The sequence below is a fragment of the Eleutherodactylus coqui genome, chromosome 4, assembly GCF_035609145.1.
Source record: "Eleutherodactylus coqui strain aEleCoq1 chromosome 4, aEleCoq1.hap1, whole genome shotgun sequence".
Lineage (NCBI taxonomy): Eukaryota > Metazoa > Chordata > Amphibia > Anura > Eleutherodactylidae > Eleutherodactylus > Eleutherodactylus coqui.
In genome coordinates, this window is record NC_089840.1 from 290,051,682 (window position 1) to 290,075,132 (window position 23,451).

Sequence of the window (23,451 nt, forward strand, 5' to 3'; positions counted from 1 at the left end):
ACACCGACTGCTGGCAACGTGCTGCTGCTGCTGACACATCTTGATTGCGAGACAGAGGTTGCGTAGGAGGAGGGTGGTTTAGTGGAGGAAGCATACACCCCCGCAGATACCACCACCGAGCTGGGGCACGCAATTCGGGGGGTGGGTAGGACGTGAGCGGTCCCAGGCTCTGACTCTGTCCCAGCCTCCACTAAATTCACCCAATGTGCCGTCAGGGAGATATAGTGGCCCTGCCCGCCTGTGCTTGTCCACGTGTCTGTTGTTAAGTGGACCTTGGCAGTAACCGCGTTGGTGAGGGCGCGTACAATGTTGCGGGAGACGTGGTCGTGCAGGCCTGGGACGGCACATCGGGAAAAGTAGTGGCGACTGGGAACCGAGTAGCGCGCCGCCATCATGCTTTTGAAAGCCTCCATTTCCACAAGCCTATACGGCAGCATCTCTAGGCTGATCAATTTTGCAATGTGCACGTCTAACGCTTGAGCGTGCGGGTGCGTGGCGTCGTACTTGCGCTTGCGCTCAAACTGTGGCGCTAGCGACGTCTGGACGCGACGCTGAGAGACATTGCTGGATGGGGCCGAGGACAGCGGAGGTGAGGGTGTGGGTGCAGGCCAGGAGACGGTACTTCCTGTGTCCTCAGAGGGGGGTTGGATCTCAGTGGCAGGTTGGGTCACAGGGGGAGAGACAGTGGTGCAAACCGGAGGCGGTGAACGGGCATCGTCCCACCTTGTGGGGTGCTTGGCCATCATATGCCTGCGCATGCTGTTGGTGGTGCCTCCCCAGCTGATCTTCGCGCGACAAAGGTTGCACACCACTGTTCGTCGGTCGTCAGGCGTCTCTGTGAAAAACTGCCACACCGTAGAGCACCTTGACCTCTGCAGGGTGGCATGGCGCGAGGGTGCGCTTTGGGAACCAGTTGGTGGATTATTCGGTCTGGCCCTGCCTCTACCCCTGGCCACCGCACTGGCTCGGCCTGTGCCCACACCCTGACTTGGGCCTCCGCGTCCTCGCCCGCGTCCACGTCCTATAGGCCTACCCCTACCCCTCAGCATGGTGTATTACCAGTGATTTGATTTCCCAGCCAGGAAATAAATTGGCGCAAGCCTGCAGGCCAAATAGAATTTTTTCCCTTTTTTTTTAAAAGGAAAGGTCCACTGCCTATATTCAATCAATAATAAATGTGTTGTGGCCCTGCAGTGTGTCACAGAACTGCAGTCTTGCACTGTTATTAACTGCAGCAGAGCGGTGATTTCCCAGCCAGGAAATAAATTGGCGCAAGCCTGCAGGCCAAATAGAATTTTTGCCCTTTTTTTTAAAAGGAAAGGCCCACTGCATATATTCAATCAATAATAAATGTGTTGTGGCCCTGCAGTGTGTCACAGAACTGCAGTGTTGCACAGTTATTAACTACAGCAGAGCGGTGATTTCACAGCCAGGAAATAAATTGGCGCAAGCCTGCTGTTAAACTTAGCTGGCTGCGTATGATTTTTTTAACGTTCTCCACCCAGCACACACGTACCCAGAACACTGAGGAATGTCAGAGGCAGGCCAAATAGAATAGTTGCCCTTTTTTTTTAAAGGAAAGGCCCACTGACTATATTCAATCAATAATGTGTTGTGGCCCTGCTGTGTGTCACAGAACTGCAGTGTTATTAACTGCAGCAGAGCGGTGATTTCCCAGCCAGGAAATAAATTGGCACAAGCCTGCTGTTAAACTTAGCTGGCTGCGTATGATTTTTTTTACGCTCTCCACCCAGCACACATGTACCCAGAACGCTGAGGACTGTCAGAGGCAGGCCAAATAGAATTTTTGCCCTTTTTTTTTAAAGGAAAGGCCCACTGACTATATTCAATCAATAATGTGTTGTGGCCCTGCTGTGTGTCACAGAACTGCAGTGTTATTAACTGCAGCAGAGCGGTGATTTCCCAGCCAGGAAATAAATTGGCGCAAGCCTGCAGGCCAAATAGAATTTTTGCCCTTTTTTTTTAAAGGAAAGGCCCACTGCGTATATTCAATCAATAAAATATGTATTCTGGCCCTGCCTACACAATTCTGTCCCTGGAGTATTACTGCAGGGCGCAATGCTCTGCACGGCCGATTTGGAGAAAAAAAAAAGTGCAACACTGCTAACAGCAGCCTCCACAGTACTGCACACTGTTAGATGTGGCCCTAAGAAGGACCGTTGGGGTTCTTGAAGCCTACACTAACTCCTAACGCTCTCCCTACAGAAGCTTCAACACTATAGCACTGTCCCTCAGCTATCTCACAACGCATCTGAGGCGAGCCGCGGGAGGGGCCGACTTTTATACTCGGGTGACATCTGATCTCCCCAGCCACTCACAGCAGGGGGGTGGTATAGGGCTGGAACATCACAGGGGGAAGTTGTAAGGCCTTCCCTGTCTTTCAATTGGCCAGAAAAGCGCGCTAACGTCTCAGAGAGGAAACTGAAAGTAACCCGAACATCGCGTGGTACTCGTTACGAGTAACGAGCATCCCGAACACCCTAATATTCGCCCGAGCATCAAGCTCGGACGAGTACGTTCGCTCATCTCTAGAAAAGACCCATCTGCGCAAGCGCGTCTAATCGGGCGATTAGACACTGATATTAGACGGCACCATGGCGACGGGGACGCCAGCAACGGAGCAGGTAAGCGAATAACTTCTGTATGGCTCATATTTAATGCACGATGTATATTACAAAGTGCATTAATATGGCCATACAGAAGTGTATAACCCCACTTGCTATCGCGGCACAACCCCTTTAATAATAGCATGTCATATTACACGGAATACTGACTTGCATACTCCTATTCATGTCAGTGGTTCCATCTCAATTTAGTCACCCTTTACAAGTTAATACATCACATCACATAATTGATCATTTGTCATACCGTGAGTACATTAGGGCCAAAAGTAAGAGCGTAGCTAAAAGCTTATCTCTACCTCACAACTTCCCTTGATGGATGTCGAAAACACTCGCAAAGAACTTTATGCTGTGTCACGGAGTATATAAAGTCAACTATCAATGCAGCCAGGGATGATACTAGCCGTCTAATGCAGTCACCATATAATAGTCAGATACCAGTTCTACGCAGTAATAGTGATTACAGGGCAGTTACCTCCAGTAATCAAAAGTGATGTCTCTTCTGATTGGTGTTGTTAACTTTCTCTTCTTGCAAAAATGATTAATCTCTGCACACTCCCCTCATCCTGGCACTACCTCCAATGCATCTTTTAGTACCCTCCCATAGGAATTTGAAGAATGTGTAAAATGGGGTACCACAAGGCTCTGTCCTGGGCCCAGTGTTGTTCAACATTTTTATAAATGATCTGGAGGAAATTCTTTGAATTGCATAGAAATATTCAGAACCCCTCTGCCCCAAGACCTCTGTGTCTTGATGATATGTTGTCTGTCTTAGATGTTTTCTGTAAAATAATCAATGAAAACAGCCATATACTTACTGATACAGGAGGGCAAATATGTGCACCACCTCAGCATGTAGGCAGCCAAATGCCAAATGCCACTTACACCTGTTTAGCACACTGATGAGACAGCCACTCACACAACCTCCTAATACGGAAGGGGTTGGCTATTTGTATCTACTCTGTGTAGGAGTTTACAGCAAAGTGCCAGACCATTCTGATACATGTGGTGCACCATGAAAACTAGCAACCTATTAATGATGCCATATCAGTTCGGTGGGTTGTCCTGCACCTCCAAAAGTGAACCAGATTGCTTTGTTTTTTTTTGTTTTTATATTTCTCTTTTTGTGATACATTTATATTAGTGTAGGGACTCATAAAAAGTGAGCAGCCTTGACGTTGGCTTGTGAGCTCAGGTTTTTTGCTAAAATCCATCTAATACCTCGTATTTATTATGTATTATTCACATGCAGTGCGGCTTTTAAATGCCGGGGGAGCCCGGGGTGACAGTACCAATGTGGTTCACTTTTTGAGGTGCAGGGCAACCCACCAAACTGATATGGCGTCATTAATAGGTTGCTAGTCTGCATGGTGCACCACATGTATCAGAATGTCTGGCAATTTTTATCTATTCCGTGTAGGAGTTTACACCAGGCAGTCATTCCCCTTGTATGAGAGGCTGTCTCATCGGTGTCCTCCACAGGTGTAATTGGCTCCCTCATTTGGCATTTGGCTGTTTGCATGCTCAGGTGGTGCACATATTTGCCCTTCTGTATCAGTAAGCATATGGCCGTTTTCAATTATTGTTTGTTTGTTTTTATATTTTCCTTTCCGCAAAATAAGGTCAGTATAGCGTTGTTGGCTGTTAGCCATAGTAGTTCTAGATTTTGGGTAGAAGACAAGTGTCAGGTAGTATCCACACTGAGGGGGCAGGTTACTATGGGTGACAGTAGCACTGATAAGGATTAGGGATAGCAGGCAGCAGTAGAGACACTTTCAGAGAAAGAAGGAATGATTACGTAATGCAGTTAGTCCTAGAATTAGACAGTGAAGGAATGTAGACTACTGTAGCATTGAATGAAGTTGACAGGAAAATGGCTTGATGAGTACTGGCTCTGTGTGGAATGCTTGATTTTACAAAGGTTACAGAATGCTTTTTTTTTTAAATTTCAATGCTTCCTCACTTTCCTTCCCTTCCCCCTTAGCCTCACAGTTAGATAGATATACAGAGATGGGAGGAGGGTGAGTGTGACTGACCTTGTAATGTAGGAGTCTGGGAGCTGTACTCTACTTGCCTAAATTGAACAGAGACTTGTAATGAAGACAAACATGAATGAAGTGAATTACAGTACCTTAGTATAATCCTGTGCAAGGAAGAAGTTGAATAGAAAAGACATAAGGTATAATCTTAAGGTATATTCTTGCTGTTATTTGTGTAAATGTAAGTTCTGTGATTTGCTTGCATTGTGTATAATTGTTAAATTATATTACTGTTATGTTTTCAGTGTGATAATGTCATGTAAAAGAAATAAGCTGTTAATAACTTCTATGTGAGACCTGAGTGCTCCTATTATGGGAAAATATTAAAGTGATACTAATGTTAGTTAATGTGACTGTTTTACAGTTAGTACTATGAACAGTTAAAGTTTTTTTTCCCTTCTCTTTCCCCTTCTCTGCCTGATAACAGGAGTTCCGGAGGGAGGGGAGTAGTAGTAGTAGTGATTGAGTGCATTTGTATGTGGATGAAGGGATTAGTAGTACTTGCATGAATTTTTATGCTATACGGTAAACATTGTGTGCAGAGGATTATATGGTTATTAATATCTATATGAGAGAGAAAGACTACTGCATAGATGAAAGTTGTGACAAGTTTTCAAGCTGTGATGAATGTAAAATGTGTGATGGAGATATTGACTCAGGTTAAACATTTCTCTCACCTACGCATAAGACTTTAATGACCACTCAGGGTGGGATGTGAATTTCATCCACATTTTTGTTTCCCTTTTTTTCTATGTCTTTGCATATGTACGTGTCAGTCTACACAGCAGCTCTAACATTCTACCTAAGAACTCAGAAGTTCAGGACAAGCAATGATAAACACAGGGCTGAAGTGCACGTCTTTGTAGATGAATGCCTGACCAGTAAAACTTTCTGCTTGATTGACCAGGCATTGCATACAAAAAAAAAAACACTACATTTTTCACACCTTGTAAATTGTGGTCTAGTTTTTCTTCTTCTCAGCCCTGAGAATACCGAACTATACTAAGTCTTTCAGGCTTTACTGTACAAAAATAAATGGACACACGAGCTGTCCTCATGCAGGCTCGGGCTAGTCAGCAATGCCATGTTTCATTTTACTTAGCGCACCTTGACCCTGTTGCTTGTGTTGCGCCCTCTTGTGTTAAAAACAGTAGCAGCAGGTCAGCACATTCTGGACAAAAGTTCTGAGATAAGTTTACATTTTCCTATGACAGCATTAGGCCACATGATGTCCCAGCCAATACTGCCACAGGTTCAGCTCAAAATTTGGTCCATAACATGTCACTTTCACTTCCAATACACCATGCTCATGCCACACAACATGTGCGTTTAGCGTTGCAACACCCTCAATTCTGCTACCTTGCTGCATCTGGAAAAGGAGGGGAAAGGGGTTAATCATCTAATAGCTTTATTTTCAGCCTGATACACATGACTATGCACAGCTAATGGCCCAGGAGACAAGGGATTCAGTCATGTTGTTGATCATTAATTAGACAACCCTAATTTTGCACTCTTTGTGGATGGATCAAGATATGATCAAGAAGGCAGGCTCTATACAGATTATGTTGTGCTCTCCTTACATGATGAGGTCAAGGCCGAATCCCTTCCATCTCACATGTCAGCCAGAGAAGCTGAATTGCAAGCGCTGGAAAAAAAAACATGCAAACATGCTTAAGAAAACACAGCTAACATCTACACAGACTCGCGCTATGCCTTTGGCATTGTTCATGAGTATGGACCCATCTGGAGAGCGAGGTCATACATGACAGCAACTGAAAACCCAATTAAGGACAGTAAAGGTATACGGGCACTGATGAAAGCCCTTCTGCTGTCTGAGAGAATGGCCTGGAAGCATAACAAAAGGCCACTTCAAGAATGGCACAAAAGTGTTCACTGGTATCCACCAGGATTTAGCATCACAGCAGTTGAATACACACAGGGCTGCCTGATTTGTGCACAGAACAATGTGCGTAGGTCTGTACAGACTCCCAAACAGCCCTTGTCCTGACTACCCATTCCAGCATTTTCAAATAGACTACATCCAACTGCCATGGGTGGGCAGGTACTAGTACATTCTGGTCTGCTTAGACCTGTTTTCAGGGTGACCAGTCTGTCCTATCCGCTCACAATGCGACTGCCAAGAACTGGTCTCTGAGGTGGTATGCAGGTATGGGGTACCAGAGACAATTGAGAGTGACCGAGGCACTCCCTTCAAGGGAGAAGTGATGCAGAAGGTAATGAAAGCGTTAGGGGTAGAACAGGCCTATCATGCTCTGTACCATCCACAAAGCAGTGGTAGAGCAGAGTGCTTAAATGGTAACTTAGAAACCACAATCCAGAAGGCCATAGCAGAGCTCAATAGACCATGGACCGGGTGCCTCCTCCTGGTACTCTGCTTCATAAGGTACAAACCTAACAGAACAGGCCTCAGCCCATATGAGCTCTAGAACCCAGACTTGACAGAATATAAAAAGTGTTCCTGACCACCACTACAGATGTTCAGCTAGAAGGAAAAATCTGAATAGATACATGCATCTCATTGCAATAGTCTCCCCACCATAATATTATGCTTTCTCCTAGGTTGTTCAATCCCAGTTCACAACTACAGTTCCATAACTAAGGTTCTGAAGGGACTAACTAGCCTTGCTAAAGAACTAGCAGCAAGTTCTGGCATCTCCGACTCCTTTGATGACTGGTGAAATGATACCTTTGGCAGATGGAGCCACTGCATTTCATCTTTTGCTAGAACTTTAGTGACTATTCTTGCAGCTATTATTTGCTGCTGCATTATTCCACGCCTTTGAGAATTTATCTCTAAGACTATCGACAAAGCTGTCCCTGTTACGTATTATGATGTTTTGGCTACTGAATTTGATATTGAATCTGTTTTATATCAATTCTCTATTTGTTTGTTTGGTCTGGATGGTGCAGGATGCTCGTCCTGGTGCTGCGGGGGCCCGGGCTAGCAGCTCTGTCCGGGGTTCCCCCACTCTAGTGGTCGGTCGCGGCGGCCGGTGGCATGTCCCGCATTGTGCCCGGGCGCACCTTTCCGCTGGTCGGCCGCACGGCGCTTGGGCTGGTGTGTGCCGCCGGGGGGAGGCGGCTTTATGATTCCCTCCGGTCGTCATGTGACTTCGCCCAGTCCCTCTGGGCGGCGAATCCTGCATATATACCTTGCTGGCCCAGACTCTGATTGCCAGTGTTTGGTTTTGACTTGTCTGCCTACACCCTCATTTTTGACCTGACTTTGGTGTGTTCGACTTCGGCTTTTCTTTTGACTCTGCCTCTGTTTTGCCCTCCTGTACTCGCACCTGTCTTTCGGTTTGACCCTGCTTTCTACGACTACTCTCTGGTCTGCGCTTTTGTTACTTCCCGTCAGCTACGCGATGCTCACCTGCCGGTCTCACTGTCCCTCCTTTCTTGGGGTCCTTGTCACTAGTGCAGAGCAGGGATCGTTGCCCAGTTGTCACCCTGGGGCCTTGCTCAGGGGGGCAAGTACGTAGGGACATGGGAGAGGGCTGGCGTAGGGATCCCTGTCCATCTGCCATTGCCAGTCCCAACACTATTCCTACAGCACTTTTCCAAGATACTTTTTCTGTTGAGCACTAGGTCTTGGGTTTAGTCAGGGGATTTGGTAAAGTTGTGTAGGAAAACTGGCTCCTGTCATTAGGACTTGAGCATTTACTTTTGCACCTAGCTGCTGTAAGAGATAAAAAGGAGGGACTGTTATAGTAATAATATATGTATTCTATTGTGTGTATATATATATATATATATATATATATATATATATATATATATATATATCTTTTCATATGTTTCTCACATCAGCCTATGCAATGATAGATAGATAGATAGATAGATAGATAGACAGATAGACAGACAGACAGAGATATATCTTTCTTCTTAGTGAATAGCTACCATCTAAATGGTTAATTTGATCCCCTATAAGCTGGGCAAATTTAAATAACGATATTTTTTTTACTGTTTATATCTCGGCTATTTAAACTTTCCCGGCTTATAGGGGATCACAGGGAGTCCTTTCTGAGTGGAAGGGACTATGCATTTGGTCCATAGAAACTCCACTGATTGTGATCACCTATCCAGTCCTCTATGGGAGACCATCACTATATATCGTTTTTAGAGGCTCCCTAACCATCTGGTCAAACAATTCTTTGATTCTTTTGGCCTACACTGGATTTTTCTATTAGCAGCATATTGTGAATTACATCTTGGATCAAGCATTTGTCCTGATACTTGTCAGTGTAATTACTTTTCTGTTATCAGCAGTTTGGTATCTTCAGACCAAACCTTTCTGTCTGGAGGTTAGCGGGGGTAGACACGGTTCTCCCCCCTATTATTATACAGTGACCAACTGGTTCCTGAAGAGTTGTAGGTCCAGCTGAAATGCATTGAATCAATTTCTTAATTATCTTTTCACTTTGATTGGGTATACACGCACTCGCTGACATCAGGATATCATTCTGTAGGTTAAAGCAACATTAGTTTTGAATATTCTCATTTCTCTAGTACATCAAAGTGGGTCAAGCCTTTGGGCTTTAAGATACTCTCATTCGACCCTAATATTGTATTCCCTCTCCAGGAGGTGATTGTACTCAGACTGGATAGAGGGAATGAAATAAGGGACGGATGATTTCTGTACTAGTGATACTTAACTTTCATCCAGGGGATTTTCCATCCAAGAATTGAACATTGAGACGTTCTGACAGACTACAGTGCCACAGCGTCAGCAATGCAGAAACCTGTAATCTTCCTGATTGGAGCTTCGGGGGAATATTGGACTGAAGATGACTGCTAGAAACTTTTGTTGAACTTGGTTCACATGTGGATTGTCCTGGCCATTGCAGCAGGTTTCTCTCTTGCACCATCGCTTCCCATGAGAGGATTCAAATATTCAGTAAGTCTACAGCTGACCTAAAATTGCCTTATCTGTTATCCGTGAGAACGTATATACTTAGAGTTTACTTAGAGTAAAGTCAGAGATCGCACACTTACGCTAGTATCTAAGCCGGACTCCATACAGGCAGCTGTAACATAGCAAGCTAGAGAAACCTCATCATCCACACCGCCCTGAGGAAACCAAAGAAATCATATCAGTGAAGTATGCAACACTACAAAACATTGTACACCAGTAAGAATCAGCTGTGATCACCATAGGAGAGCTTCTTTACAGTAAGAGCGAGATATGTAATTGAATGCTCTACTCATAAGGGCAGGACGCATACCTGATGACGAATGATGACTATGAGATTAATACGAAGAATATAGTTAGAGTTATATATATTTTTAAAAGCCCTCCCCTACCCTCTTCCTGCAGACTGGGATCAGCCAGAAATGTTTGTAACCTGAAGATTTGGGGTATTTCTCCTTCTTTCTGCTGCTTTCTGTACATTTTATCTCCATGTGAAGACATCTCTTCTCTGCTGCTCTTCTTCTCTTCTCACAGCAGGAGTCATAGATAAAGAGGGGAAGAATCTGCACCCCCCTCCTCCTTGTCTACTATTTATAGTATTAAGGTGGTCATACACATGAGATAATGGTTGCCCAAAAAAGCCATTTCAGGCGACTATTGCTTGAAAGAGCAATGCCAATCATTTGCAATGGACAATGGTTGACAATCATTGTTTGTCATAGACTTGATCCATCCTGTTGGCTGACCACATCCAATACTGCAAGTGTATAGTATGGTATGATCTGCCGAAACCTTGGAGCTCACTTGCTATACTGGTCAAATTTCTCTCTAATAACATAAAAGTAGTAATACTCATGTGTCCCCACTCCCCCAGCACTCCTGCTCCTCCGCTAGTATTCATTTCCAGGCAAGGGCATGCATACCACAGAGGTAGACCATGCAGCTGCTATGGGGTCTATGGAGAGAGGGGCTCAACTTTGTTTAGTTCCATGCCCTTTTCTACTGGGTGGCTGTAGCCATTGCATTACACCGCTCTCCAGATAAACTAAATGCCTTAGGGGTCATAGAAAGGGAGTCGAGGGAAAAAACAAATACAAGTCCCGGTTGTCCTGGGGGCCAAAATCAAGCACCTTATTAGGGGGCACATTTTTATTTTCGCTGTAGGGCCCCCTCGCTCCCATGCACACCACTGCTTCTGGATGCACTTCCTGGGTCATGATTGAGTCCTGTCATCACTGCAGCAGAGCCAGTGATTGAGTGCAACAGACACGATTGTCAGGATGTGCACTCAGAAGTGAAGACCAGCGGCGATCCGGCCAGCCAAAGGCAAAAAAGCACCGGGAAAGCAGGGACAGGTGAGTATTATTTCTTTTATGTTAATCCACCACTCTGGAGCAGTTTCTTTCAGCTCCAGATAACCTTCTTCACTGTTGGTGCTCGGATCATTGTCTTAAATGGATGGTCAGCTTTAATCTAGATGCATTTTTTGGAATTGAAGCGGTTTGCAAACATTTACAGAGATGCTGCAAGAAAAGGCGAACTACAGTCTGATGGGAGGGGAGGAAGATGTCACAATGGTAAAACTGGTCCACTTCCCAGGAAGGTCTCTATCCACAAGCCAAAACTAGCACCAGTACCAGTAGGCATTGTTTTATCTCCCCCTGGAATGAACGGCCAGAGGAAAGTGAAGGGACATAGGGTCTATCCTGTAGCTACATTATACTCTCTGCTATATTGAGCTGTTGTTCCTCACCTTCAAGGCATTGTTTAGCAGACGACCTCTGGTGTTGAAGCATCCATTTGGCTTCTGCTGGTCTTTCAGCCAGTCCATGCTTTGTTTAATAACCTTGTCATCAATATAGATAGTAGAAGTAACCTGGCTGTAGCACTTCATAACAAAAGCTGTGAGCCTGCAGAAGGGACAGATACAGTAATAGTCAGACGCAAGAACATTGAAGAGATCCTAGTACAGGATTCAAGATCATCTCCCCCTCCAGGGTCCATTTCATACCCCCACAACCCTCATCTTTGGAAAGGAGATCCATAGACCTTCCTTGTAGATCAGAGAAGAAGGAAAGTCATGTCCAGTGTTCACAAACTACATGTAACGAGGGATGGGCCACCTATATCTATAGTTCCATAGAAGTGGAAGCTGTAACTTTAGTGGTACAGAAGCCCATAGACTGACCAAGAGAAATGTGGGGCATTGATGGGCAGATAGGAACAGAGCATGATATTTCAGGTCCTCTATATGTTCTTGTGGTCCAATGCCATCCGTTATCCAGACACTGGGCTCATCACTGATCCAGAGAATAGGTTTGTGCTAGTTCGGCTCATCCCTGGAGTAGTGGCTACCCATGAATGAATGCATATGAGAGCTATGGAAATGTCCATGTGCCTCTGCTCATAGATTTCCATGACTTGTATTTTCATACTTCTTTATTGATAGCTGGACTGGCAGCATCCGGCAGGGAAATAATTTTTTTGGTAGAAGCACAAACACTGGAATATTTAGTGGAATGATTTGTAGAATTTGGGCAACATCGGGGTAGGGTGAGGACTGTACCCTACAGGGAATAAAAGGTCAGGTTATGTATATACGTATGTACAATGGATATGCAAATTAGATGTGTGAGCATTAGGTATAAAGTAGAGTATCACACAGGAATATCCCAGGACAGAAACCATCAGAATACCCCCAAGTGTAGAGGTGACAATGGAGTATGGTGGTGGGATGCTACCTGAACACTTAATCAGTCTGGGACATCACAGTGCGTATGAAACTTCCAGAGTCCACAGTTGGCAATGTTATTCGAAAGAGAACATCTGGTGTGTGCGGTGCAGTAACATTTGGGGAGACCTTGTGAAAGTGACAGAATGTGGACAATGAAGCCTTATAGGGGCTATGACGGCATCACACACATTATCTGCCCTCACTCAGGAGGTCTCACAGGCCATTGGAACATCTATTAGCACCAGAACCATTTGTAGGGAACTGCATGTGAAGGGATACTATGTACGATTGGCTGCACACAAGCCCAATATCACAGCAATGAAAGCAATGGTGCTTGGAGAATCATTCTTGGATTGCATATAACTGGAAGCAAGTATTGTAGGTGATGCAAGTTAAGGAGCTGAGCTCGCATGATCCGCAGAGGGAGCCAACTGTAACTGATAGCCGGGGTCCTGCTGCAATAGCAGAGATAGAAGAGAACTTCGATCCCCACCGTTAACCTCTTGCATGCCGTGATCAATGTTGTGGCATGTAAGCAGTTAACAGAGATAGCGAGTTCTCACTGTGACATCATTGGCCATCTGATTGTGGAGGGCTAATGGGTTGTTATCACAACAGGATGCCTGGCAATGACCTCCATGTCTGCCCTGACTTGTGATGGCAAGGATAAGAGATTATATATTGCAGTACTTCTTTACTGCAGTCTATTATCTGAAAGATCATAGGATCGCAGGTTCAAGTCCCCTACAGAGACATAAAAAAAGCAAATAAAAAATAGTTAAAAAAATAGAATAGAGTAAAATAGATTTTTTTTTAAACCCCCCCTTAATAAGTGTTATACAATACATTATATGTACCCAAAAAAGGTACCAATAAAAACTTCTCATCACACAACAAACAAGTCCACATACGGCTAGGTGGGTGGAAAAATAAAAAAAAAGGTATGGCTTTTTGAAAAATGGAGATGGGGGAAAAAATAAAAACAAAAATCGCAAAAAATAATTACATCCTTAAAGAAGTTGTCCGGTTGTAAACTACTTATGGCCTAGCCTCAGGATAAATCATCAACAGTAGATTGAGGGTTACCCGTGCCCCCACCAGTCAGCTGTTCTCTGAGCCGATGTACTACTTTGCAGAAGTGATTTCTGCAGGAAGCAGAGAGCTCTGTTTTTACTCTAGTGGTCATGTTTGGTATTGCAGCTTACGTTCCCTTTGAAATGAATGAATGTTTTGTTTGCAATACCAAGTTGGCCACTACAATATGAACAGAGCTGTCTGCTTCCTGCAAAAATCAGCTCAGTGCACAAGTACGCTAGCCTGGCAAACAGCTGATTGGCAGGGGACCCCCGCCAATCTACTTCTGATGGCTTATCCTAAAGGATAGGTCATCAGTAGTTTACAAGCTGATAAACTCTGAGCCACATCCTTAAAGTGGTTTTCCATGACAATACTATTGATGATCTATTCTTTGGATAGGTCATCAATAGTTAATTGGCCCAGACCGGCAGCTTAGGATCCCAGCCAATCAGCTGGTTAGGTTCCACTGAGGTCTGAGCAGAAGCCACTGCTCCGACTCCCTGTGTAGCGGTCAGCATTCGTAACTACAGTTGCCCCACTCATTGAAATCAATGGGAGCTGCACCTGCAAATAGAAGCTCCGGTCACTAGAGGGGTTGGAGCAGTGACTACCGCTCTGACCTCAGTGTATACCAGCGCTGTCAGCCTGCCGCTCGGTGATCAACTATTGATGACCTTTCCTGAGGATAGGTCCTTCAATAGTATTTTTGTGGAAAACCCCTCTAAAGGGTTAATACAGCATATTGGTAATATAATTCTGTTCTTTACTCTGAACTCTCATAAGACATTTAGGAGATTCTATCAAAATCCAATTTATGGAAAATGTAGCGGACTCTCCCCACTCACCATGTGCTGCCATCCGGATCCTTCTCTCCGAAGGCGCTGTATGACCCGTCTGTGCGCTTGTATGTCAGCTGGCGGGTGCCTCCTATAAGATAAAGGGTAACAGCCAAAATGTTTTACGTATGACCAAATTATGTTTTGTACAGAGCGTCGGTCCCTACTGTACTTCCATATGCAACAGATATGATATGGTACAGCTTGGTATACCATGGCATAGAAAGTCACAGACTCCATAGAACAATGCCACGCACTCACCACTCTGCAGATATTCTTTGGCCTTCGCGAGCACATCCGGGTTTATTAGATTCGATTTCTGTAAATACTGGAGGATGTAGACATTCGGGGCGAATCCAGCCATGTTCTGCTCACCGCAGCCATACGACATGGCCAGGAGATCACCGATGTTACTCATGGCCGGTCCCATGATGTCGCCTGGTCAACAGAAAAGACGCAGATAAAGCAGATGGATATTTCTATATTTCCCCTCAGTCCAGGTTTCTATAGAGATTTTGAACATTTAACCCCTTCCTGCTGCTTGCTTTTGGATTTTCATTTTTAACTCCCCCCTTTCCAAAACCCATACCTTTTTATTTTTCTGGTGACGCGGCTGCATGAGAGCTTGTATCTTGTGGAACCATTTAATGTACCAAATAATGTAATCAAAAACTTTAAAAAATTTCTAAGTGGGCAAAATGGAAAAACACACCATGCACCCTCCTGGGGGGTTACAGCATTCATTGGGAAGTAAACATGACACTTATTATTAAAAAACAATTTGTCCCCTAGAAGTTGTTGGATGGAATAGAACGCTCTGTGATTGTAACATTGATATCAGTAAGTGATTACACATCAGCGCAAAAGGATCATTTATTGTGGAGTACCGACCCCTTGTAGGGAGGCTTGGATACAAGATGTGATACGGGCGGGCATGGAGGCTCTAGGAAACTGTTGTACCGCCTCTAGCTTGGATACAAAATGTGATGCAGGCATGGAGGCTCTAGTACTCTGTTGTACCGCCTCCAGCTTGGATACAAGATGTAATATGGATGGGCATGGAGGCTCTAGTACCCTGTTGTACCTCTTCTAGCTTGGATACAAGATGTGATACGGGTGGGCATGAAGGCTCTAGTATCCTGCTGCACCGCTTAAAGCTTGGATGCAAGATGTGATACAGGCGGATATGGAGGCTCTAGTACCCTGTTGTACCGCCTCTAGCTTGGATACAAGATGTGATACGGGTGGGCATGGAGGCTCTAGCAACCTGTTGTACCGCCTATAGCTTGGATACAAGATATCATACGGGGGGCATGGAGGCTCTAGTACCCTGATGTACTGCCTAAAGCTTGGATACAGGATGTGATACAGGCAGGCATGGAGGTATGGTTCAGTATGGTATTCTGCCTTATATCGCTGTACAAACAATGTAATTGAGCCTTTATCTCTCTTTATCTGTCTAATCAGGGCCGACTCTTGGATACTTTATGGATCAGCCCTCTTCTTTCAGTTCAATCATTTGAATTTTTGTGTCGGCTCTAATAGTCTTAAGCCATTGCATTCTTTGACGACCAGATCTTATTTTGTTGCTGACCACTCTGAACATTATCGATGCTTCTAATGAATTAGCTCACATTATGAGGCTGAAGTATGAGAGTCTCTGTTACTTAATTTTGCCCTCCAATGAAAACGTTGCTTTGATGCGGTCTAGGACTGTTTTGTTGGTGATCTTGGCGGTCCAAGGAATTCGTAGATGTTACCTCCAGAAAAGTTTGAAGGCATCAATCTTCCTCTGGTCCGTTTTCTTCAGTGTCTGACTTTCGCAGCCGTAAGCTGTGATTGGGAAGATGATTGTGTTGACTGTCCAGCATTTCATTGCAATGCTTAGGTCTCTGTTTTTCCATATCTTACCCATACATAACATTGTGCTGCCATCTAGTGTGATTTGCTGTTTTATTTCAAGTCCTGATTTCTTCATTGTGGTTAATTTTCAATTAGAGGAAGATGACGTCTTGAACTACTTCCATTTCTTCATTGTTGATGTTGATTTTTCCTGCACCGTTACCGACTGTTGTCATGATCTTAGTTTCTTGATATTCAAGTATCGGTCGGCTTTTTCACTTCCTTCTATAACTTTTAGTATCAGTTGTTAAAGAGCTTCTTGATTTTCTCCCCAAGGTTGTATCATCTGCAGATCTGAGATTGTTGGTGTTTCTTCCTCTGATCTTAACTCAGATGTTAATGTGTGATCGAGCATTTCCTGCATCTATCAGCGGATGCGTATTTAGCTTCTGTATCTGTGAGTTATAACTCAGATGTTGGATTCATCTAGATCTCCTCTGCATAGAGGTTGAACAATGCAGGGGATAAGATGCAGCCTTGGCGTATGCCTTTCCTGATTCTGAACCATTCCATGTTACTGTTGGAGGTTCTGATCGTGGCCTCTTGATTCGCATGTAACGACTGTATGAGTTGCCCCAGATGTCCTGAGACTCCCATTTGTCTTAGGCGTGGCCACAGCTTGTCGTGTTCAATGCAATTGAATTGTTTTCTGTAATTGATAAAGCGTATGTACATCTCCTTCTGGTATTCCCGGGCCTTTTCCACGATCCATTGGAGCTTTACAATTTAATTTGTTGTTTCTCTTCCTTTTTGTAAAACCAGCTCTACTGAACCTCTAGATCATTTATACACGTAGGCTGTTGCAGTTGGTGTCCCAGATGGTTCCATACATGTTCTATTGATGATAAATCTGGTGACCGGGCAGCCACGGTGACAATGTTGTGGGGGCTTCCTGTGACCCCCTTGTGTGTGCGGCCGATCATTATCCCGCTAGAAACCGCCATGAGAGGAACACATGTGGCTGCAGGATGTCCTAAACACATCGCTGAGCTGTCTTTATCCCCTACTAGGGGGGACTGACTGTTGTATGTGATAGCCCCCCAGACCACCACACCAGCAGGGGGCAGTGTGCTGCTCCACAGCAAAGGCAGGACTAAGGCATTCACTAATTCTCCAGAGATAGACTTTGCCATCATCAGCGCCCAAATTAAACCTGAATTTGTTTCTGAAGCCAATTTGGTTCCACTCTTTAGCTGTCCATTTTTGTTATCCATGACACTCCTACAAACGGAGGTGGCAGTTGGTTGATTTTGCAGACAGTACATGGAATGGATGCCATGAGACCAAATGGCCTTCAGCCAAGCACCTGGAAATGGCTCCAACAGACACAGGGGTGTAATGATGGCACCCCTTGTCACTGGATGGCAGACAGCAGACAGCTGCTGCTGCTTGTTGGACGATCAGATAATCCTCTGTACTGGTGGTCTTTGGAGTACATCCTGATTCTAGTCATCTTGTGTACATGTCCTTATGCATCCACTGGTCCCAACACTTCCTACTAGTATGGGCAAATGGCCCAGATGGCAGGTAATTCACTGATACGACCATCCAGCTTCTTACATCCCAATAATGCGCCCAATTCAGACTCTGGTAACGGGGTGAAATCTCTTCTCTGTGTCGTAGAGCCGTCTGGTGGTCAACAAGCTCTACAAGTGGAAGAAGAGGTCACTACACACAAGGGGCCTCCGAGAGCCTCTTATAGGCCAAGGGGAATCACTTTTAGGGTCTCAAGAGACTCGACCGTTCATCTAATCACCACAACTCTCATCATTTACAGATCTGCCTGAGATGGAACTGTAGGCTGCATTTTACAGCAAATTGACAACTTCTTCTGGGGGCGGATGGCTTTGACAATGAGTGCATTACCTTTATTCTGTGGGTCATTACGATTACAATGCTAACAAGTTTATATAGTTCTTTGTGCAGCACTGCCTAAGAAAATTAATATTCAAAAAAAATTATTTTGTCATCTTCTGCTCCTTATAAGGCCCCCTGCACACGGGTGGAAATTCCGCAGCAGGATTTCCTGCAGAACTTTGGCCTGTGGCTGCCTGTATAGGATTGCATTAGATAACGCAATCCTAGGCAGACGGCCGTGATTAGTCCGTGTGAAAACACGCGCGGTAAACGAATCGCGGCATGTCCTATTTCTGTGCAGGTCTCGCAGAATGTCAGTAGTGACGGGCCGGACCCTCTGCACATGTGTTGGCTGGGTGACAGCTGGCACACAGCGCAGAGAGGAGACCCCGGGAGCAGGTAAGCCGCACGGCTGTGCAGGGGCACGGGTCGGCATTCCGCTGTGAGAATTCTCGTAGTGGGATCCGACCCGGCCGTCTGCAGGCGGGCTAACTTATTATTTTTCCATTGTAGAGGGGCTGATTTTTGTCATATGACTTTTAACCATTTTTTATTAAATTTTTTCCTTGGAGACGGGGTGATCAAAAGAGTGCATTTCTGGCATTGTATATTTTCTTGCACCAAGCGGGACTAATAATGTGCCTGTTTTGATAACTTGGACTTTTATGGATGCAGCAATATTAATTTTTACATTTCTTAATTTATTTATTTTTATCTGGAAAATGTTTATTTTTTTATTAATATTTTTTCATTATTTATTTTACTTGTTTTTACCTTGACTTTTAGTCCTCACAGGGGACTTGAACTTAGGATCGTTTGATTGCTTATGCAGTATAATGCAATACCATGGTATTGCATTACACTATATTTTAACCTTAGCGACATTGCCTAATTTGTATCTGAGGATGCAACAAATTGTGGGGGATTTTCATCTTCCCTTTTTAAAAACGATAACTTTCTTTTTCTGTTTTTTTTTTTTAAAACAAAAGAGGGGAAGTGCGCAAAAAATACTTTTCTTAATACATTTTTTATGTCCCTGTAGTGGACTTGAACTTGCGATGCTATAATCGCTCTGATAATACACTGTACTTCTGTACTGCAATGCATAATCAGTTATTACAGTGATCACAGGCCACAGCAAACGCGGACATCACTGACTAGTATCTGGTTGCCATGGCAACCCATAAGCCTTCTGCAATTACATGGCTGAGGGTCAATGACATCACAGAGGGAGCACCCTTCCTTCTGTAAACTTTTGACATGCTACAAACATTAATCCCTCTTTGTAAGGTGTTAACAGTAGGGATCAATGTTATTGCCGATCCCTGCTGTTGCAGCTGGCTCTAGCTGTGAATGTCACAGGCTCAGCTTCTGCAAACGCACCATCCAAAGGGTGTAAGTGTACGCACATTTGCGGGGACCCTACATGAATGCCCTGGGACAGGAAGGGGTTAAAAGGCATTCTATTAAAAGATGCCACAGGCATGCCTTAACAGGCAAGGTCATGGCAGATCAGGCTGCCAGGACATCTGAACAGAACCCTGTAATCTCATCGTGCAAAGGGCGTTCAGAATATTAAAATGCCAACATTTAAAGATTAGCAGCCACAATTTGTGTTCTTTGATTGTGACTGTTGTTGGCGGGTGCCAGCTGTCAGAGGCAATAGACAATTGCCATGTATGGAGTGGGCCTGGCATCCCAGCCTACTGGAGCGGCTAATGGGAAGAGTGCAGCAGCAACAGAAATATGAAGGTTGTTAAGATACGGCCTGTATACAAATTCTAATGAATATATATATATATGAGAAAGGGAGAGAGTTACTTAGAGCATTCCCCTCTGGAGGACCTAAAATGCCTCTACGTTACATATAGTATATTGATTTCAATGAGAACTGTGTAATGCTACATTTCTCCTGTAGGGGAGCTGCAGAGAAAAGGAACACTCACTGCCAGGTTCCTCCACAGATTACAACTGATCACTGGGGGTCCCAGCAGCAGAGAACCCCTTTGTCACTTTTCCCATTGCTCTGTACTCACCACAAACACTGAAGAAGTTTTTATGTGACCCCGGAACAGATGAGGGGGGGTACTCAAGCTTCACCTTCTCTGTTACAGAATTACCTGAAACAAAAAAGTTTTGTTATGTTGCTACAAATGTATCAGAGTGCTGATGATCAACAGTGCGGGTCTCAGATATTCTGTGCTAGAAACTGAAGGCAGAAGTCTGAAGCACAAGCAGATCAGGGTCCAGGAGGAAGAGACTGCAGAGGAAGAAGAGACAGCACATAACAACTGTACTGGAAGAAGAGACTGCAACCTGTGACAGGCAGAGATGGAAGAGACTGCACAGGAGGAAAAGGCTGCACACAGTAACTTTAAAGGGGGAAGAGACATGTAAGTAGATATCTTCTGAGGATTACCATCCATGATCAGCAGAGAGTTGTGCGTCTTCTCCACTATAGTCCCCTCAGGCTGAAAGAAAAAAAGTTCAGTAAATCATCTTTAATGCCGCATTTCTGTGGTGAACAACTTCGAGAAAATGACAACAGGAAGTGCGGCCATATTGGTTGCCACTTTTTAATGGTATTTTAGAGTCTTCTGAAGCGCTATCCTTCTGTCAACCTGTTCAATGTATGCCAAAGTGATAACCTACCGAGAAGGTAATTGATTAGTGACAACCAATATGGCCGCACTTGAAACTTTTAAAAAATGGTCACAACAGCTGAATAGAAAATAATACCCATAATGCACAACAACTGGAGAGTGGCTGCAACTAGAACTTCTCATTTACTCATTTATCCATGCCTGAAAGCGCTGCGGAATAAGTTGGCGCTATACAAATAAAGATTATTATTATTATTATATTATTATTATTTACTGATATATGGAAGGTGACGGCTTCTGGCTGCGCTCTGTGAATATCTGCTGTCTGTAGACACAAAGGCCAGCGGAGGGGTGACATGATGAAGAGGCGCCTCCTGATGGCACCATACGCTGATCTCTATGCCTGCACAGCATCTATGTGACTGCACAACTCCTTACTAGTCCAGCATGAGACTCGTCACGGCCATCCCCTCCCGGCTACTCACCACCACCAGCACCGACTGGATTACTACATCCCTGCGGCCCTTCTTGGGGATCACCGTCTCCTTGCCCCCGCACAGCTCCTGACTCTTCACAGCTTCAGCTATCACGGTAATATTCATTTTTCCTGGAATATGAGCAAAAGTCAGTGATGTCATCATCAGGGGTGGGGCTGTGATCAGTGATGTCATCCTCAGGGGCAGAGTTTTGACTACCTGTCAGTCATGATATACAGGCTATATTAAAGGATATTAATGTAGAGCAAGGTGTGCAAATCTCATGTCTGATAATCACATATAATCATATCTGTCATGAGAGGTGCTCCTAGCGTAGAGCGGGTCGCTGACAGGTTTTTAACTGGGGAGTTCTACAGCTGTCATGTTAGGTGGACTCCACAGAGTTGATCCTGGGGACACTGTAGAGAGCAGAGGGTGGTCCCTCTCTGAGGGCCTAGCTGAGACCTGGGAAAAAGGAAGGTTACGGACTCCAGGACATACAAAGAGTAGTGGGCCCGGTCACAGGGTTGACCCCAAGTAGACAGAGGTCCGCTACGAGGGATCCATTGGACATGAACATACTTTTGTATGCTTTAAATGAGTGCAGTGGCCGGACACATGGAGGCAGAACACAACGGAACCTCATTTTAAGCTACAAATTTGAAGTTTGAAGAGACCCCCTGTTGATAGGCTGTCTAATCCATCTGTGGTCACAGCCAGGATACCGGGCCATGATACAGTGCTATGTCAGAGGGTCTGGTACAGCAATCAAACTAGCACAAATTACAAACTACCATGGGGTTTACAAGGTAAAACTATTAACCCCTTCCAATCCAATTTGTATCCTGGTTTTCCTAGGGGCTTACTCTTTTTCTGCCGTTATACAATGGCGCCATATGCTGGCTAAAGCCGGTACTGCATGAGGTGACACATTGGATAGGCTCCGACAGCAGAGAGGCTGGCAATATACAGTAAGAGAGCCCCGATGGATGTCTTCCAACATCGGAGCTGTACAGCGTTAAATTATAATGTCTACAGACGTCAGACAGTGGATTGGAAAGGCTTAAATCCTCACCAAGAGGTAGGACTATGACAGCATCTCGGACATGATACACAAGTTGATTATCAGCAGTAATAGATGAATCGCAGTTACTGTAGTATAAGGTGTGCGAATCTCATGTTTGATCGCATGTAATTATATCAGTGATGTCATCACCAGGGGGCGGGGCTGTGACTACCTCTCAGACATGATACAGGGGCTGGTTGTCAGCAGTTACAGAGGTTGTCACTGTAGTATGAGATGTGTTGATCTCATGGACATCTTGGCATGTAGGAAATATTCATATCCTTACCTATTATACTTGGAGTCACAACCCAAGAAACTGTCTTTTTCATCCCTCCGGGAAGACAGAAGACTTTCTCACTGCTTTTGCTGTTTTCAGTCTTGAAATCCTCAGAAGATGGAAGAGAGGCTGCGATCTGAGGGGTAAACAGTCATATATGTACATTGATATAAAGTAATATAGGGTGTGATATTAGGAGGTACAGACTGCAGGGAACAGACAGTATTGTCAGCCATCATTAATAGTGTGGACACTCCTGGACAGAACCATCCTAATAGAGTCGCACTCCGCGTTCTGTCTCCTTGGCCCTGGTTTCCTTCACTTTCATGAAGTCTCCAAATGTCTTACAACAGAAGAATACTTACCATCATCGGATCAGTCTGGTAGTTGAACACAGAGACTTTAAGATTGAAGCTCTCTCCTCGCTTCACGGAGTAAGGAACGGTCAAATCTATGAAGAACGGCTGGAAGGCTTTGAGAGAAACTGGCTGAGAGAGACCGAAACCTCCAGGTCCAACGCAGAAGGTCTGGGCGCTCCACTCCGTGATAGTGTGAGGGACGCTCACCGACATCTCAGCAGAACCATTGTCCCTGCAGATAATGAAGGGAGAACATGAAGAACCATTAAATGTCCAGGTCTGATGCGACATAACTAGATTACGTGCTCAGTGGGCGTCTGACAGTCATAGCTAACCCTGCATTATCTCTGGAGCCCCGTTTCTGGGATAAGATTGGAACAGCAGAATGGTCTGGGTGGAATAGAGACTGTTATAGCCATTGGTCATGAGTGATGACATCCCCTACCTTCTCCTGTTGTTGGTTATGGCCAGCTCCATGTCTTTTGTGTGACTACAGCAGATGCCGCACAGCATGTCAGTTTCCTGGTCCTCATAGAGTGCACATGTGTGACCAGCTCACCTCTTGAAGATCAGTGTACACCCAGCTTTTCCATCCCCGGCCCATCTAGACAAGTCTCTGGCTATTCTAGGCACCCTTCCATGCTAGCAGG

General features: G+C 44.8%; 1 protein-coding gene across 1 annotated transcript in view; it reads right to left on the reverse strand.

Annotated features, from left to right (window-relative positions):
• LOC136626754 (alpha-2-macroglobulin-like protein 1) overlaps nt 1-23,451 on the reverse strand; it is a 194,995-nt gene that overhangs the window by 24,711 nt on the left and 146,833 nt on the right. The window contains exons 20-28 of the mRNA XM_066601760.1: nt 22,808-23,033; nt 22,452-22,578; nt 21,109-21,230; nt 20,440-20,491; nt 20,057-20,140; nt 14,523-14,699; nt 14,271-14,352; nt 11,368-11,524; nt 9,698-9,772 (exon numbers count right to left, since the gene is read on the reverse strand). Coding sequence (XP_066457857.1) covers nt 9,698-9,772; nt 11,368-11,524; nt 14,271-14,352; nt 14,523-14,699; nt 20,057-20,140; nt 20,440-20,491; nt 21,109-21,230; nt 22,452-22,578; nt 22,808-23,033 — 1,102 coding nt within the window. The remainder of the gene's footprint in view (nt 1-9,697; nt 9,773-11,367; nt 11,525-14,270; nt 14,353-14,522; nt 14,700-20,056; nt 20,141-20,439; nt 20,492-21,108; nt 21,231-22,451; nt 22,579-22,807; nt 23,034-23,451) is intronic.